The sequence below is a fragment of the Chamaea fasciata genome, unplaced genomic scaffold (assembly GCF_029207755.1).
Source record: "Chamaea fasciata isolate MVZ Bird 193981 ecotype frontalis unplaced genomic scaffold, bChaFas1.0.hap1 SCAF_1, whole genome shotgun sequence".
NCBI classification, from domain to species: Eukaryota; Metazoa; Chordata; class Aves; order Passeriformes; family Sylviidae; genus Chamaea; species Chamaea fasciata.
In genome coordinates this window covers 143706197-143725399 of record NW_027094086.1, presented here as the reverse complement: position 1 = coordinate 143725399, position 19203 = coordinate 143706197, and the positions used below count along the sequence as shown (strand labels likewise).

Below are 19203 nucleotides of genomic sequence, written 5' to 3'. Positions count from 1 at the left end.
ATACAGAAAACTAAGAAGAGTCCAAAGGCCTGAATTCGTTTCACCTGATTTTAGCTGCCTACAAGCAAAGCTCGAAAGCTAGCTAACTCTGGTAAGACTGATCTTACCTCTGGACTTTGGGATATCCACTGCAGATTAGCAGTAGGTCAGAAAATGTAAGATGGATAAAAGTAAGCATTTCAAAAAGTGTGAAAAGTTGAAATTTTCAGGCAAGTTGAAATTTGCTTTTATCCTTAGGACTCCTTACAATCAGATCAGCAGTGAGAATTTTGTAGTCCTTTATAAATTCCAATATTCCCTTGTATTACATTCTCAGTTTACATACCAGAACCCTGCATCAAAGTATTTTCCCTTCCTCCTGCAGGTAATTCGGTATGAGTTGTATTTGCAGATGCTGAACAGTGAAGGTATCTATCAGTAAAATCAGACAAAATTAATTCTCCATGTAATCCAGAGCCAGGACCTGCTTACAGAGCCTTATGAACTGAGTGTTTTAGACCTCTGTGAGTGCAGCAGAACTGTGGAACATCACAGACATGTGAAAAAAGGGGCAAACCCCGCGTGCTGTTACGTGTGAAAGGCAGCACCAAGCCAATACAAGCCTTGTCAGGCTGGTGCCAGATCATCCCACATACAATGCAACAGAAATTGGCCAGCACTCCACAAAATCTGACATATTTAAATAGGAAAATATAATGCTTTGTAGCCAAGAAAAACTGGAGAATAAATGAAATTGCAGAAACTAAGTAGTATTTTGAGAGTCCACTGAACAGTCTTTCAAGGACCTGAGAACTTCTGATTAGCCCTGGCAATCTTCGCAGTTAATATCATCTACTTTGCCTAACTGCTGTCTACTAACTCAGTTCCTATTTTTCACCATTAGGAATATCCCAGATTATTCATTCCTGTATCTACATCTTGGTAGTCATTGCTAAGAACTTCATGTTTTGGGACAATATGGCTTCATCAAGACAAAAATATCTTCTTCTGTTTTTTCTCACAAGCTTAAACTGTAGTTAATTAAAATTAGAAGGGATTTTCGACTGAAACACAGCAGAGAATGGGGCATATCATATAGAGGTCAATCTTTTAACAGCAAAACTTGAGATTTTTTTAAATGCTGTACATGATAATGCAGTTAACATATTAGCTTGCCACAAATGCAGATGATAACATTTCTGTCATAGCCCAGAAGTACAGAGGAGTTAATGAAGACAATGCCTGCAAATATTTAATTTCCTGAGTTATTTCCCTCCCTCCACTGATACCTGTCCAATTCCTGGACCCCTGATAACACTGCTGGAACACTTCCAGAGCAGCTGCCTTTAATCACTCCCAGCTGATGGCACTCCTGTTTGTCTTCAACTCTCCCAGTTGATTAATGCAGTGGCCATATTTATTCTGGGCTGTATCTGGTTATGATTTGTCTTGGCTGATGACAAGTTGTCCTTCATGGACATGCAAACAATATTAAGGTCTCCTACTTGTGCTGCAACCTTCTTTTTCTGGATATGTCTAACACACCATTCTCCTAGTCATTATATTCTCTTCGGAATAGTCTACGCTGAAGTCTTGGTACTCCTAAATATTTAAAAGGATCAGGGAGGAAAATTCAGTGACAAAATAGTGTTACACCAGGTAGCAAATGAGGTCTATTACCCATGAGGTTTGATCCTCTGGACAGTGAGCTGTGTTGGAGCTGGAATACAGAATATCATCCTTGACTAAAACAGAGATTGCTCTTAGAATGAAAGAGAGGAACAGGTTCAGATGGATGTAGTTCCGAGTACAATGAAGTTTTCTAAAAAGAGATTTAAAAACAGGAATTTTAGATTATGATGCAGAAACTGTTGAACAGACTTCTATGACTCCGTGGACATATCTTAGCAGCATGAACCTTGAGTAAGAGCATACCCTTTCCTATTCTGTCATTTTGTCAGTGCTGCCTTGCTGTTTTCTTTCATCTTTTACTTCTGTTCAGTATCTCAGACTAAAAGATCCCAGTGGTATTTCTCTCACATTTTAACATAAGTTGACAATAAACGTAAGTTATTGTATCCTTCTGTGTGTGCACTCATTCCAGTGTTTTTCTTGCAAATTCAGCTTTGATTATCTTGGATATATTTCAGATGTGCTCTCACCTATTATTTTCTGGTTTCATTCTTTAATTTAACTCCTGTATTTGTATCGTGACTTTTGATCCTATGATATCGGTGTATGCAGGAGCAATTAAAAATGCATTCAGAACATCTGATCACCTATCCTTCCTATCCAAGGAATGCAGAACTTCTTTTCTTTAGTCTGCCAGCCATGTGAAAGCCTTACAAACAAATGACAGAATAAATATTCCAAGTAAGTGAGTGAGTACTCAGGGGAAGTAAGCTTTAAGTTGAGGTCTTTTCCCTTAAAATACAGTCCCTTCAAGATTTTCCTATTTAAAAGATTTTTTTTAATAGAAAATCCCTAGAAACCAAACTGCTAACAGGTTTTTGTGGTCACAACCAGCACCTTGAGCTGCATCTGGAAATAGACCCAAAGCCAAGGCATTTTAGCAAGCATGAGCAGTGAAATATGCAGTAGGTCTAAGGGCAGTATGCAGTGGCAACTTCCAAGTATTCTTCCAGTTGTGATTTTTACCAAACATATATGATCCATTCAGAAACTACTGAAGCAAGGATAGTTACAGTGAGTGTAAGGAAATAAAGAACAGACCTGCCTTTCCAGCCCTGAATTTGGGAAAGGACATAATACCAGGCTGAATTTTAAACAGTTGTCAAAAAAGCAGTGATTGCTGTGGCCATGCACATCCTTTGCTGAAATACCACTATTATGTTGGACTGCATCAGATGTTCCTGTGAAATTCAGAGACACATGCAAGCTGAAAATATGAGGAAACTATTTTTCTGGAATAACTCATATAGATGATTAGTTATTCATCCCATTCAGTAGCTCAAAAAATAAATGTTGGATATATTCAAGGCTATCAAACCAGTATTTCAGAGTTAGTGGTCAAGAAGTCAATTCCTGATTCAACTCACTATGTTGGGAGGCCCTAACACTCACTGCAAATAACAGAGAAAGATTCTTCTTGAAGGAGGGCTTAGAAGAACATATGTAGCCTCCTGAAAAAAGTCTGTCTTCTCCCTGACTCAACTGGAAGACTAGAAAAAAAAAATCTGTAGCTGGATATTTAAATTGAAGTTGAAAGTTTTGAGTGCACCTCTTAAATGCTTGACCTGTTACATCTGACTTCTGGGGATGAGCGACATTCAGATGTCTGTAATTCTCTGTATTAAATGTGGTTTTAGGTTTTAGCAGTTTTGAAACTGTATTGGGATCAGCCTGGAGCATTTGCTAATAGAAACAATATAACTATGACTGGCTCAAATAATTTCTTTAAAAGGTATTCCAAACATAATTATGGGTTATGTATCTGCTCTGAATGGTCTCTGAATATTTAGATATTGAAAAAAATCGATGGCAGACTGAAAGGCTTACTGAACTTGTCACAGGAACATTTCAAGAGAGGAATGAGGCTCTGACAAACAACATGCATCTACATAATATTTTTAATTCCTTTCTACCAAAACTGTGAGATGCATTTTCTGGGCTGTCTTGGTCCTAAGTGGAGCAGAAAAGCTGTGTGAAGTTCATAATGGAAAATATAAAGTTATTTTACTAGTTGGAGATTGCCTTCAGTCTTAAAAAGTCACAGAAATTAGGGAAAAGCAGCAGGCTGTACTGACTTTCCTAACACCGCCTAACAAAAACATTGCAGACCCAGCAGAATTATCCACAACTTTACCACTGTGCTTGGAACTGGTGAGGTTTTTACCTCGAGCACCATGTTCAGTTCTGGGCCCCTCCTTTCAAAAAGGATATTGTGGTGCTGGAGGGTGTCCAGACAAGGGCCATGAAGATGGTGAAGGGTCTAGAAAACCTGTTGTGCAGATCAGCTGAGGGAACTGGGGCTGTCTTGCCTGAAGAAGGGTCAGGGGAGATTCCATTGTTCTCTACAACCACCTGGAAGGAGGGTGAGGCAAGATGGGGGTTGGTCCCTTCTGCCATGATTCAAGTAAAAGGATGAGAGGAAATGGCCTTCAGGTGCATCAGGGGAGGTTCAGATTACATACTAGACCAAAAATTTTCATTGAAAGAGTGGTAAGGCATTGGAATGAGTTGCCCAGGGAGATAGTGGAATCAACTGTTTTTGGAAGTATTCAAGAGGTTCAAGGATGCAGCACTTGGGGATATGGTTTAGGGGTGATTATGGCCGTGCTGGGTTGATGGTGGGAGTAGATGATCTTGAAGGTCTCTTTCAACCTTGGTGATTCAGTGATTTGGTGATTCTGTGATTTACATCCCCAGCTGGACAAATTAGTGATTGCCTTTGATTACAGTACCCCTGGAAACCACTCAGAAGCTTCTGCAAAATATGGCTGCACTCTTGCCCAGCATCCAACTAAGTCTCAAGAGCAATTCAAGGTGTCCATGTTAATAACCAAATAGAAAATGCTTTATATAATCACTCCTAAATTACTGTTCTTTCTTACATGGACTGTAATGCCTGTAAATTTGTAAAATGCTTTGAAAACTGCTAATATGATCAGTGGTAGCAAAAATCTAGTCAGCATTACATTACTGTCAGCTATCTAACTGCGAAAAGTGTAAATTCAATGCATTTTCTAAATAGCTGAGCAATCAGACAACAGTTAAAGATGTCTTCTCATTGTTAATATTTACTCATGAGAAACACATACCTGAAAAGGCAGAGAATTATACTTCCTGTTGTAAGAGCAATCAGAGATACGCTGTGTCCAAGGGTATAAATTGCTTTCACCCTCACATAGAAGTTGACCTGCACAGAAAAATATATATTCACAAACTCCTTACTGATATGTCAAATTGTCTGTGAAACGATGTAATTTTCCATTAAATAGCTTCGAAAGCTATAGCATGACTTTCATTCTTTGCTCTACAGTACATGATGAGAATATCGTATCTCTATTCCAACACAGTTTGCAAGGCAACATTTCAAGACAATTGACTTCAGTAGAAAATTCAGCCTCAGGAACTCAAAACTTAGTCTGGTACCATTCCAGTTGATTATACTATGTCAATGAGGTCAAATAAAGTATCTGATTCATCAATTTCCATGAACACAAACTGGTAAGAGCAAGTCAGTTTGAAAGAACGGATTATCTCTAAAAGAGATAATTTCCCTCACTCCTTCTGCTCTAGTGTACTTTGTAATGCAGTTATACATGAATTTGATTTTAAAGACATGTTTAAGTCTCATTAATTTCCTATTCTAAATGTTCAAATACTCTATAAATGGTGACGCAAACAACCCTTTCTTTAGTAAAGTTACTTGCTAAAACTTGGAAAGGAAACTTTTCAACAGAGGAAAAGGAGGCTGAAATGCACAGTCTGCTAATTAACTGCATATAAACTTACCCGCTACGCACTACATTAAGCTCTATTCTGAATAACAACATCAAGGAAAAAAGGGCTAAATATTTTCAGAATTGAACTACTTCTCCATTTATGCCTACAACAGTCATTAGACTGACATTACTTTCCAATCAAGCTAGATAAAATATTAAAATAGTAAAGTTTTATTACATTATGAAATTAAAGATTTTAAAAGCAACATACAACATGCTACAGGTAAGAGACAGCATTTCAATATTTAGTGCATGTGGTTATCATTTGCCTTCCCAAAGGATGCTTGTTAAAAGTAACAAGGGAGCAACACTTTTAAGTAAATGAACATAGCCAAAGAAATCTCAATTCACTTGGTGTATTTATTTTTATAGCATTCAAAAGGCTAAGTAGGTTATTTTAATAATCCCAATTCATGATGAAATTAGCTGAACATTCCCTTTGCAAATGTTATACAGATATGGAAAAGGCAAAATGAAATGAAGACTCTTGCAACTGCACCGTTGTAGATATGGTTGAAGTGGAAAAATATGGGAAGTCATTGCCATGGATCTTAAGTGCATTCATAGCAACTGTTATGTTGTTATATATTTCGACCATTAGATTGTGGAATAAGAGAGTCTTTTGTATCTTGTATAAAGAAAGTAGCTGTTCAAACTGCACTGTGATGATTGAGACATGCCCAACAAGAAAGCTGGATTGGTTTAATTTTTCATCATTCCACACCATTTTGAAAATTCTGTCCAGATTTGATTTCAGGAAAACTCCACTGACTGAGACTCTTGAAATTGGACCTACCTGGTTTCAGAATTCCTAAATGAAGGAAAAAAAAGGTTGAAACCCTGCATGAACTCACTAACAAAGCATCAGTTGTCCAGCCACACTGCTGTTACAGTGCCTTGAATTCATCCTCTGGCCATGTACTCTGAGCTTGACAGAAACTGTCAGGCTGCTGCATATGAAGTGACTCTGTCACTTCGCCCCGCCAGGGAGAACACAAGAGGTTGTCTTCTGCCAGAAAAAAACACACTCTTTCAAGTAATGTTTCTGGCATTTTGTACACACACATGACCCCTACAACAAAGAGTCTGACTAAAATCAAAAGAAGAACCCTGTGTACTTTTCCAGCTGCCGATATCAGCAGGACTGAATCTCTCCGCTGGCCATTCCTTTGCCAAACAGATGGATGTGAAATTAGCTGCATGGAAGTATTTCATAATTGAAGTTAATCAGCCAAGAGTGCTTGGACATTACCTTAATAATGACCAGTGATTTTGTTCAAGCTAAGCACGAGAAAATAGGAAATAGTTACACAGCTGAAATTATTTTATCATGTGATAATAATTATCCTGTATTTTACACTTGAAACGGTAGAAAAGAACACCTTTCCCATTTTCTCAGACATTTTAGTGGTTTAGTTTTATAATGGACAGAAATCTTAGATGCTACAAAATTTTCTACTGATCAAAAATTAACCCTGCTCCTCTAACTGTTGCAAAGGTAAGTAAATACCCATTTTAAATCCATTACATCAAAAATTACAATTATTCAAATTTATGTGTTTTGACTTTCCTAAAAGTATTTAGATGATTAAAAAGCTTTAGATTATTAGCATGAAGCACTTTATCAGACTCAGCACCAAAGATGATGCAATCACACTGCTCCTTACATTTCCTGTGTGAACGTGAAACAGATGTGTCTTTATTTGCCTGTAAGACCTCTGTAACTCCTAGTGACTCAACAACAACAAAAAAATTAGTAAATGGTGTTCTCAAATCATATGTCAGTTAAATATACACACAAACTCCATAAAGACAAAGAATTAAATTCCACGTTGTGCTGTGGCAATTGAAACCCAGGAATTCATTAGACTAATCTTGACTTAGTCACAGCTATTAAGTATTTGTCACTCATCTGGATTTTAGCTAGTACTCTTTAGAAACAAACTCTTTGTACTGTATTAGTGCAAAAGAAACAGGCAAAGCAATGCCAAATCTGACAGCACAAAAACCCAATGTATTTTATACAAAATGGTATATTTTATTTATTTCTTACTACTCTGTGTGAATGATAATTACCCAGGTCTCAAGTAACATTTAACTTTAACCTCTAAACCTAATATATAAATGTGGAAGATTGGCAGGAATAAAATGACTCCAACAAAGGCATGGATTGACCAAAATAGAATTTCAGAAATTATATTTTCAACATATTTTAACAGAAGAAATACAATAACCATTTCAGATTTTACAGCTCTTTTCAAAGGAAAAACTAATTCAAGCCGTACATGTGAAATCGAAATGCCATTATGAAATTGAAATGACACAAACTTTTCTGCAAGTCTAACAAAATCTGTAGTTTTGCAGCATAGTAAGAACAGCTGGCTTCTGCAAAATATTCACAGGATTATTTAAGCAATGCTGATTCCAAAACTGAAATCCAACTATTTGTTTTTAAACCTCTGAGGAAAATATTAAAATTACAACCACTAAACCAAAGTCAATACATGGCTAGGCACAGAAAATAATCAGTGGCTTATGATTTTCAGAAAAAGATCATGGAAATGGCTGCAGGAAGTATAAATGTTTTCTAAAGAGCTAATCCTAAAATGTTTCCTCTTTTTTATGGCTACTTAATATGATTAGGTTTTTAAAGGGCACAAAGCCCCACACATAAAATGAAATTGGATTAATACCAGTTTGCCTAATTTGTCTTAACTTCAATAAATTTTTTGTAAAATCTATTTTTAGGCACACTTTTGTTTTGTTTTGTTAGAAAAGACACCTGGTTTTGTTAATGTTTTCTTTAAATTTAGTTTCATGTTATTTTTACTAAGTTCAGGAGACAGAATTCTTCTATTTATTTACAAAATAGCACAGAAGAGTAGAGACACTTCCTCGGCAAAGCTGACAGTCACCCCGTAGATCTCTCCACCTCAGCCTTGGTTTGGAAGGACCTCTAGGGGTGAGAAGGTACCTCAGTGCTGAAGGAGGAAACTGCAGAAAATTAAGGGCTTGACTCTTTGTCCAAAGGAGTTTTGCTGTTGACCAGAAATCATAATGTAAAAGAAAATCCCTCAGCTTTTTATTAATTAACTCAGAAATATAATTTATCATTTCTAAGGAATGTATGACCATTATCATCCCAACTGACTCTTCATTTTGTTTATTCTGCGGGCAAATATAATCCTGTAATACTGCATGTAAGAATTTCCTCTCTACACATCTATTTACTTACAACTGTAAAATTTGTGATCTTAAATTTTCATGATCCATCTGTTAATATTTGAATATTTCATAATAGTTGAATATTCATACTCAAGGAACATATCAGAAAATCTTAACTGTACAATGTAAAATAAGAACTGGGCCTAGCAAATTAGTTCAGTGCCTCTGAAACACTGGAATGAGCAAATGCAAATAGAAATGGAGTAAGGAACCCTAGTTCTTTCCTTCTGCAAAATTAACTTCAACAAGGCAGTAGCCATTTTTTAAATCTTGTACTAGTATACTAGAATAAATATAAAGATATCTGAGATAAAGAGATGGATTACGTGTTGTGGAAAATTTCTTATATAGGACACTTCTACACATTTTTAAATTATGTATGTAGAGAAGAACAGAATTTACTAAAAAGACATTTAATAAAATTTGTATTCCTCAAAGTATTTAATAAGCTTTATACAAGTAATAAATAATATCCTTTTTCTCACATTCTTCCTTCAATTCACTTTGAGCCTAAACACCACCCAAAAAAAGAAAAAAAAAATGAGATCAGCGTTGCCATAAGTATCTCTTAGTAATAGTGGCATCATTAATTTTAATTATGCCATTCAGAATGTCTTCCTATTCAAAGTTCCCTAATCAGAGTGGGAGAGGTGACAACTTTGTAAATGCACAAACTTCCACATTTTCCTGTGTAAACATGTGTCAGCAGATGTATCTGTGAATGTGAACAGTCATTGTGTACTGGAATTTAGCAGTTTACTGAATATTCTGCAATTAAAGCAAATTCCCTCTTTCCTCTACAAGAGAGAATATCAGCTAATGCTCAGCCCTAGTCCTCACTTGAAGTCAGTGGAAGATTTTGCGCTTATTTTAACAACTCTAGTCAGTGGAAGATTTTGCACTTATTTTAACAACTCTGGTCCCTTAATCACACCTCATGGAAAAATATTAATGAAAAGTGCAGCATAACATAAATAAATTCAGCATGATTTACAGGCACAAGAAAACACATTGGTGGATGCGTGCCTTGTGTCAGATTTTGGTGAGAGGCAAGGATTCAATTTAGACCCACTACAAGCCCTCCATTATTCCAGAGCACTGACCCACTCCCCAGACAGCAGCAATGCATCTGTTTTCTACAGGCAGCTACAGCCAAGGCACTGCTGGAGTCGCTCTGCCCTCACTGCCTCCACTCCACTTGTCTGGAGTGGTGTTTCTGCTGCACATCCAGGGTGATGTGAACACTGCAGGAATCCGGGCAAATGGGGAATGCTTCTTCCATGGATGATACTTCTGCTAAAGGCACAAGCTGCAACAGTATCACCACACTTAACAGCCCTGAGGATCTTTCTCCCCATGAATTTCTCTTGGTGTGACACTAGACATTCAAATCACACAGCCTGTAACTTGTATATAGTGGGGCTTTTGTGTGAGCTAATATTCACGCTAAGATCAGACAAAGCTGTATTAACTGATTCAGTCATTATTTTAAATAAAGTGGACACATTTCAGTGCTTTACATTCACCAGACATCTTGCTGTATATTAATAATGCTGACACAGAGTTTAATACCTTCTGACAACAGCTAGGAAGTATCTCCAGCTCGTTCAGTCTAGATAGAAGATGTCAAAATACGTCAAGGAAAGACTGCAGTGAGGCTTGAGTTTGGTTAACACACCTTGATGTGTGTTTCTAGCATGGTCAAATCAAGCTTGCTTTTTTTTGCTGTTTGCATGTCATACTGCCATGAGCTCCACAGAAACATAAAAGGGAAAAAAAGATACTTATCTGAATACCTAAGATGAACCTAAAACTTGAAGGTTAGCAGTAACTAGTTTACTTACAGACAAGGCCTGGAAGTGTGTAATAAACGTTTAGATCTACACTTCGATGCTGTAACAACATACAAATATTTTGTTCAGGTATTATCATTGTCATTCTTTAACCCCAGTGACAACGGAACACCACACAACCCCTCCCTCCCTCCTCCCCCTGCCATGGGGTGGGGAGGAGAACTGGGAAGAAGATAAAACCTGGGTTTGGATAAGAAGACAAGTGATGCTCAACTCAATGGAGCAGCCTCCTCTGACTGATGCCCAGCCCGTCCCTGAGCAGCAGACGACAGCTCCCAGCCAAATCCTCCCAGTTCATTTACTGGACATGACATTCTGTGGTGGGGAATATCCCTCTGGCCAGGTGGGGTCAGCTGTCCTGGCCATGCTCACTCCCAGATCCTTCTGCTCCTGCTCCCTGGCAGAGTATGGGAAGCTGAAAAGTCCTTGACTTTGGGTAAGCACTGCTTAGCAACAGCTAAAACACCAGTGTGTTACCAACATTATTCTCACACTAAAATCAAAACACAGCCCTGTACCAGATACTAGGAAGCAAATTAACTCTATCCCAGCTGAAACCAGGACAGTCATATTTATGAAACTGGTCCCCCATAAATAATAGCAAGACCAGTAAAGAACACCAAGATCTAACATAGAATAAACCAAGAGTTTTGTATCAGGCACTTACAGTTAATTTCAAAATGTTAAGCAAATTGTTTCTTTTTAATAGAACCTGCTAATATATCATTATCATGGAATAAAAATTGAACATTTAAGTTTGAACATAAAATCAATACAAACTGTGGAAGCATGCAAGATCTTTCAGTAAGGAAATAAGAGGTGACATGTTTACGCTATTTTAAATAAGCTTCCTCATTTCAGTGCATTTTTAAGCATAGAAGTTTGATACCTGTTAACAAATTATTCAGTATTTGCTCAAGGACCTATATCATTTAAACCTTCTCTAGAATACTCAAAGCTGCCCAAAATAAGTGCATATCTGCAGAGAGATATGTGGCTGTGCATATGCATATATATACACAGTATGTAGAATATGTATAGAAGTAAGTACTCATTGCATTAAAGATAAAAGTCTGTATCTTAAAAGACAAAAAAACCAAAACAAAACAAAGAAAAAAAACCAAACAACCAACAAAACCCCACAGGAACAAATACTTAGTTGAATCTATAATGGAAATTCATTCAGCAGTGAAGATGCAGGCACCAAACTTGCACCAAAGTCAATTTCTACCTACACCTCTAACATCATCTTCAAAGGAAAAAAAAAAGAAAAAAAGAAAACTTAAAACTTAGGACTTACACTAGGAAAGCTATTTTGCCACCTTCCCTAAAACATTAGTTAATGTAACTTTGAGGACAACCTCATATACTTCATACCCCATACTGCAGAGCATGTTTTGTGACATTTTTATGCCCAGAATACTCAGTATCCAAATATTAGGACTTTATTTTTAGCTCTCATAGTTGAAATATTAGATTAAACAAAACAAAACAAGAACTATACTGATTTATGGTGAGTAAAGATTTTGGTTTGAGGGGCTACTAGTGAGCACTAAGATTTGAATTCAAGAAATCATCTTTTGTATAAAAAAGTATCTGGTGCAGAACCTTAAATGCCTCCTGAAATCTCACTGCTGCGTGATAGTTGCATTTTTCTATTGTCTCTATGACTTATCTGTATGATATTATATTGACTGAATGTTTGCCAATAATTTTCCAGTACCTGCTTTCCACATCCCTCTCTTGACTTTCATCCTCACACTTTTTTCAAGACTTCTGCAATGTTGCTGCTATGTCCTATTTCAAGTTGTCTAGGTTAATTCCTGCAAGTATATTCAATTTGCCTTTCATTCACCTCCTTTAAATTACTAATGAATATGTCAAACAGGAACTGCTTTTCTATTGTACCAGTTCATCTTCTAACTGTTTCACAGTACTTGAAATATTGTATTTTGTTAATTTGAATTTTTATGTTTTGACCAGTTTTCACACCACATGGCAATTCCTGGGTTGAGTGGCAACATTTAAAGTGGCTGTTTTAGCAGTAATATATGTGTGTTCCCAAGCTGTCAGATGACACAGATGTTTTAGAATTTGTCTTCAGAAAAGTTGGGAAAACAAAATATTCTCTCAATTTTCTCTATTATGTATTTTCAACTACAGGAATGGTTGAGCTTTTAAATACAGAAAAAATGCCAAAACCTTCCTGCCTTAGCTGGAATACATCTCTGCAAGCCAGACAGAACACATCTGCTACAGCTATTCCACACATACTTAAAATCCAGGAAAAAACCCAACTGGCCAAGTATCTTTGTTCATGAGCGGACTTTATCTGTTTTGGGTAACAGGAGTTTTACTGACACTATGAGCTCATCCTTGTAAACAACCTCTTGATCTTAGCCTCAGCAGGAAAACAGACAGAAAATACATAAAGCATGATGGTAAAAATCCTTCCCTCAACAAAGACAGGATCTGCAAAGTGAACAAATTCAGTTTTCCATGCATTGTGCATTTAGGATACCTCAATAACTTTCTGAATGGCTTACAACTGCTAGAAGAATTTCAAGTCCAATATAAATCTGCAAAGAACTCCAACGACCTGAACCAATTCTATTTCACTTATAACTTTAACATATAGCATCAACCAAGTGGTGCATGGATTATTAACAGGTTATTAGTGTGAGGTTTTGAGAAAACTTTTTAAAAATACTCTTTTGAAATAAAAAACTTCTAGAAATAACACAATGCAAAACATATGGTGCACCAGCTGAGTAGCACTGCAATATTAGATATACAGATGCATTACTGCAACTACCAAGTGTTTATAGCCCTGAGTTTCAAACAGTTACTGAGTTCTATAGTCCTGATTTTATCTCATCAGACAACTGCAATCCAAGCATATTGTAACCAATGCTATGAAAAATTACTACAGATTTTCATTAAATCTCATTTTTATTCAGTCTGAGTAAAATGGGATTTATTTAGAAGCAGAATACATCTGATAGCTGTGCTGAACATCATCATCTCAATGAATAGAAGAAGTATTTTTCCTACCTTATAATCGTCTTCGTAGTCATTATATCCACAAGTACTTAAGATGTCAGGAAATATATCCGACCATCCATTACTCGTACAATTTTTGCTAATGTTTCCTGTAAAGCAAAATTAGAGAGTTTAAATCACAAAGATTCAAAACTCTCCTCATCAATGACTCCCTAAACAATCTAAGTGTGTCATTAGCTGGTCACAACCTAGCTCTTTTTCCTTTATTTCCTAGGACTCAACCCAGACATTTCCTTTCGTGTGCTTTTCATTCATATTACTTTGGCTTTTGCTCTTGCTTGGAGTTGCCGTTGCACTGCAGAAAAACAGAAGTAAACCCAACACTTTTCCTTCAGTATAACAGCTATCACTGTAACAGATCTACTAAACCCCAAACTGTTCTGCTGTTTTATCTAAAATACTCAGAAGGGAGCCATACACTTCACTCTTTAAAGGGGCTATTTGTAGGTAAAGTAATTTGAAGGAAAAGTCATTTCAGTGAGAGTTGTTCTAACCTCCTATTTAAGCTTTCTGAACAGCCAGTACCAAGGGATCTACTGAAGAGTTACAAAAGCTCTTAGACATTGAGGTGATGACTTACTGCTACAGCAAATATTGGTAAGTTTGGCAATGAAGTTTAAAGGCCAAATTATGTCATAGGCTGAAGAATGAGGAATAAAGATGCATGCTGAATTTCACTCTTTGAACCAATACTGAAACAGTGTAAGACAGGGAATGCACAGGACGTGTGGAAGTATGGCAAGGAAAGGAATTTGAACATTTATTATTTCCGAAAGTTTCTGTTTGGAACTAACAGAAAATATTGACTCTTTCCAGAGACAAAGTCACACAGATGAGACGGGGGCAACCCATGATTCCACTTCTTAATCTAATTAAAATGAATTAATTTTCATGCAATAGGGAGCAACTTCAAGAGGGGAAAAGGGATAAGCCTGATGTCAGATGAAAGAAAACTCATCACATTTATTATAATTTACTCTTACAATGTTAATTCATAGCCAACTTCCCCTCACATTTTCATAGAGTAATTTTTACATCTATGATACTTGAAATCTATAATAATATACTTTTATAATAACCATATAATAATACGGTTTGGAGTTAACCACTGGCTTATAATTGGTTAAAAGATGCCTATTTTTCACCATAGAAAAATAAATTTATGTGTCATAGATCCGTGTTGGTCAAGAGTATCCAAACTTGTTTATATACACTCCAAACTAAAGCTTTTGTGATCTTTACTTTGTTGATTGGTTACTGGAATTTCTTCTTTGTATAAAGTGTTCAGTAGAAAGTTGTAAATATCCCATAAATGGTTCACCAGCCAACAACCAAAACTTTCCAGCTAATAAAAGGGCCTTGACCTAAACCCACAGTCTCAAACAACGGGACCACTTTTGCTGTTTGGCATAGAAATGACATTTTTAAAAGAAAATGTAACCTATTTATACACTATGAAGAGTCTTCACTTTAAAAGTACATCAAGATTCTCTGACTAGGCAGAGCAGGGGAATGTGCTAACAGAACCACAGATTGCGTCAAAGCCAGTTTTGCAAGAAAAAACTCAATGTACTCAAGATGCTGAAGTATTTTCTACTTTAAATACTGCAATACCTACTAACCTAAAGAGAGCTGGGCAATGTTCTATGGAAGGCAATGTTTATTTCTACACCATCTTTTCATGCAATTAAGTATTTCAGATGGTAATCTTATTTAAAACCTATAACCTGACACATACATTTGAATAAAAACTTAACGGAATAACTTTCTGAGACTCAAACTTGTACAATACAGGAAAAACATTATGGGATAATATGATTTGTTTTTACAGTAAAAATTCTTTTAATCAAAAGTTACTAATATTCAATACAGAATTGATCATGTGGAAACCTTAAACTGTAACACAGAGCACCACAGAATAAACTTAGACCCAGCTCTCCAGAAGTTCTAAAGATGAGAAGACAACTACTTTTTTAAATTCACGATTTAAACTGGGAAATCCTTTAAGGAATTGATGGTATTTAAAAGCCTACTTATGGTTTGGAATATTTGCATAAAATAAGGTAGTCTAGATCATCTTGTAGAATTTTAACTCCTCTCAAACACTAAAAGCTAAAATATACATCTCACGAATTTGTCTAAATAAAAAGAGTTAAATTTCTTGTTTGAAGGTTTTTTCATAATTTTCCGCTATAAGATTGAAGTTAATTTGTAATGTGCTGTATAAGAATTAAATAAATTCCATATTCCTGAGCATAATCAACTTATGAAAGTACCAAGATGCTTAGTTAGCTCTTAATTGAATCAGCCATGCAAAATGTTTGTTGTCTTCCTTCTCTGAAATTATAGAAAGACAAGGTTTAAAAACCACTCGTAATTGAACAGGAACCTCTAAAAATCAGCCTTGTTAGTTCCACAAGCAGGAAGCAAACCGGTAGCTAGGAAAAAAAAGCTGGATCTGGTAAAATTATAGCAAAGTATAAAATGAAGTAATCTCTCAGTCTTGCTGGCACCATGGTGAAGTGAGATAGGGCTGTACTGCGAAAGTTTCAGACTGAAATATTTACTGCACTTGTTTTATAGTAAAATTAAAATGTTGTTTTAATATAACTAAAGTTTGTGAAATAAACTCCAGAGAGAGTGTGCATGCTCTAGCTTTTGGCAAATAGAAGCAGCGTGATTTAATTCAGATTTTGAATTTTTGATATTTATTAGTTTGCCTTGTCTCATGACAATACTTTATTATCTTTGTTTGAGTAATTTGAAAACTTTTATAGATTTCACAACATTTAGCGATGATTACACATACTTTCCCCTTTACAAATTGTTTAGACTATCCATGATAAACTAACCAAGATTCACCAGTTCCAGGAATGAAAAATCTTTGCTCATCTGTAGATTGTTTTAGTTATCTATTTTTTACTGGAACATGACTTATTCAACAGTTTTGAGTCTAAAGGTATTTAGTCATACCCCAAATTAGCCCTAAGTTAAAAGTAATATTGTTGAAGCTCTCCACAGAGACACCAGCCCCTCCCTCCCCTCCCCTCCCAAAAGAGGAATTACATAACTGTGGCAAGTTTTTCATCTTCCACCAGCTCTTCATGACAATGGATTCCCACCTGAGCAATGGGGATAAGATTTTTCCTGCAGCATTTCAAGATACATGTGAAATACTCTGTGTGCATCACCTATTTTCAAAACCCCACTTAAATGCCACAGGGCAAAATATGATATATTGACAAGATGGTGCAGAAGACGGTAGACTTAAACCAGTTAATTGTTTCAGCAGTCTAAGACACTGATGAGCTCTTTTCAATTTCCATTAAAAAATAGAATAAAAGGTTTCATAATAACTGCCTTAAATTGCAATAGCAGTAATTTTTAAGTATTATCTGTTAATGTGGGCTCTTTATTCTCATGATGGCAAGGCAGAGCTCCCCCTCCTGAGGCACAGAAGGAACAAGCTACATGTGACCTGCTGGCAACTGTTAGAGATGTCAGTCAGGCTCAGCTGTCTTAATAATTAACAAAATAGGACAAAAAAGAGCAAGCAATGTTGGCAGCTTTGGTGAGTGTCACTGTGTCAGGAAATATATTTAGTATCTAACTCTAACAGAACACAAATAATTTGGTCTTTTCATGGCGTGTCCTGAACAGCTCTGACAAGAATTTTTAATCCATGAAGAAAATTAAACCCCCAAATAAACCATTTTTAGCACATCATGTTACACAATACCAGAGAGAAGCCAGTAAAAATACACCTTAAAATAAAATACCTGGTTTGCCAGAAAAAAGGCTAAATACTTTTGGACAAGGGACAGTGACAGTCTCTCCAATCTTCGCAGGACGCCAGCAGGTGATGTTATCCCAAACTCCAACACATCCTGAAACAAAACCTGCATTAACAGACTTGAAAGCTGGGTTTACCTTATAAAGACCTGCTGAAAGCTTTGGACAAGTGACTCAAAAAATATTAGATTCCTTCAAAAAGCTGCAAAGATGATATTTTCTATGAAAACCTGCTCAAGGCTGCTAACCAGCCAATTTTTAGGTCAGTTAATACATTGTTTGCAAAATGTCTCATTAAAACAACGTGATTGTGATGTGAGGAGGCTAAGAAAAAGTAAGAAATATTTAAAAAATTAAAAAAATAACTCCTGAGCATTGATATATTTCAATTATTAAGAATTGCAAAATTTCGAGATTTTTCTAATCACAGTTAAAATGGAGTTTTCTGCCAAGCAGATTGAACATCACAAAGAAATACCTAAGTAGGTCATTGGACTCAGCATCGCATATGATAGGGATGCATTATGATTGGAGTTTGGAACAATAGGCATGGACTTACAGAATAGTCTCTCAAACTAAATAACAGACATTTGAACAAAATTGCTTCTATATATTGGTTTCAGGAAGGGTAGGAGGCCTACAAATTATTTCACAGATATATTTTGTAGTGGCAGTAAATGCTTGTTACAAGTAAAGAGTAACTTGCTACAGCTTTGCCCATGCTGATATCCATACTAAGGTGGCTCAAAGGCTGTATCTTGTGAATGACTGTAAATATTCTTGTAGCTGCTATAGGCACTTGGCTCAATCATGCCCTGTTTAAAGTTGTCTGTTTATAATGCATACCTTCTAAGCTAAGCAAAGAGCTATGAAAGTTTGTCAACACAAGCTTTGTGAGGACAAAGAAGTGAGGAAATGTTACTCGTGTTATCTCAGTTCAAGATCCTTAACAAAAAAGAAATCAGGCAAAAATTCTAGGCATTTATGTCTTCAGATAAGGCAATTAAAATTTTAAATTTGTAGTTAATGGTAAAGACAGAAATCAAACTATTATCCCACTGGTGTTATCTCCATAAGATTATTATCATAAAAGGGACAGTTTGTTCCTTTCAGTAGAGAACATAAAACTTGGATTGGGAACTGCTCACAGCCATATTATTCTTTAGAATATTTATAGTATTAACAATTCATTATTAATTTATTCTGTACTAGTGAGGTCATGCCCAAAATCAAGCCACATGAGTTAAATGAAACTCGAAAAGGAATATTTAGAAGTTCTATATTTGTATAAAAAACTTTTTAGTGCAATTAAACTTGGACAGCTTGTGTTGACGTAAAATATGCAGCATCCTGCTTTCAAAGTTTAAGTTACTTTCAAAGCACACTTAAACTAGGGAACCAAAGAATGTGTTACAGGACCAGCAGCTGGATTTGTCCCAGGGCCATGTCCTAGCTGCAGCACAAAGAAAAGCCAGTGGCAGTGTCCCATGGGCCTCGCTTTCCTTTGGAAACACCCATCCAAGTGTGATAGCTGTGAGGGAGCCTCTGTGTGATACCAAGAACAGGTCTGGAGACGATAAAACAAAGATGAGAGGAGGATTATGGGGGAAATTCTGCATTTGATCACCAATTCCACAGACTCCTCTTTATACAGTTTCCCAAGGAAGTGCAACTCTCCAGAGGATTCACTTGCTTGTGGGGATTGGGTCTTTCTTCACTCTTCTTAGGATTGTACAGTTCTAAATGCAGCATCTGTTCTATATTCAGAAAGATGATGCCAAAAATAAGGGATTACTAAAGGGAACACTTCAGAAAGTTTCTCT

General features: G+C 36.3%; 1 protein-coding gene across 2 annotated transcripts in view; it reads right to left on the bottom strand.

The window, feature by feature from the left end:
- Positions 1-19203, bottom strand: part of VIPR2 (vasoactive intestinal peptide receptor 2) — a 57964-nt gene that overhangs the window by 25808 nt on the left and 12953 nt on the right. For both annotated transcript variants that reach the window (XR_010723468.1, XM_066200655.1), the window contains exons 3-6: positions 17368-17475; positions 13580-13677; positions 4761-4858; positions 1660-1801 (exon numbers count right to left, since the gene is read on the bottom strand). Coding sequence is in view for 1 of the 2 variants with exons in the window: in XM_066200655.1 (XP_066056752.1) it covers positions 1660-1801; positions 4761-4858; positions 13580-13677; positions 17368-17475 (446 nt within the window). In the remaining variant the exon portion in view is untranslated. The remainder of the gene's footprint in view (positions 1-1659; positions 1802-4760; positions 4859-13579; positions 13678-17367; positions 17476-19203) is intronic.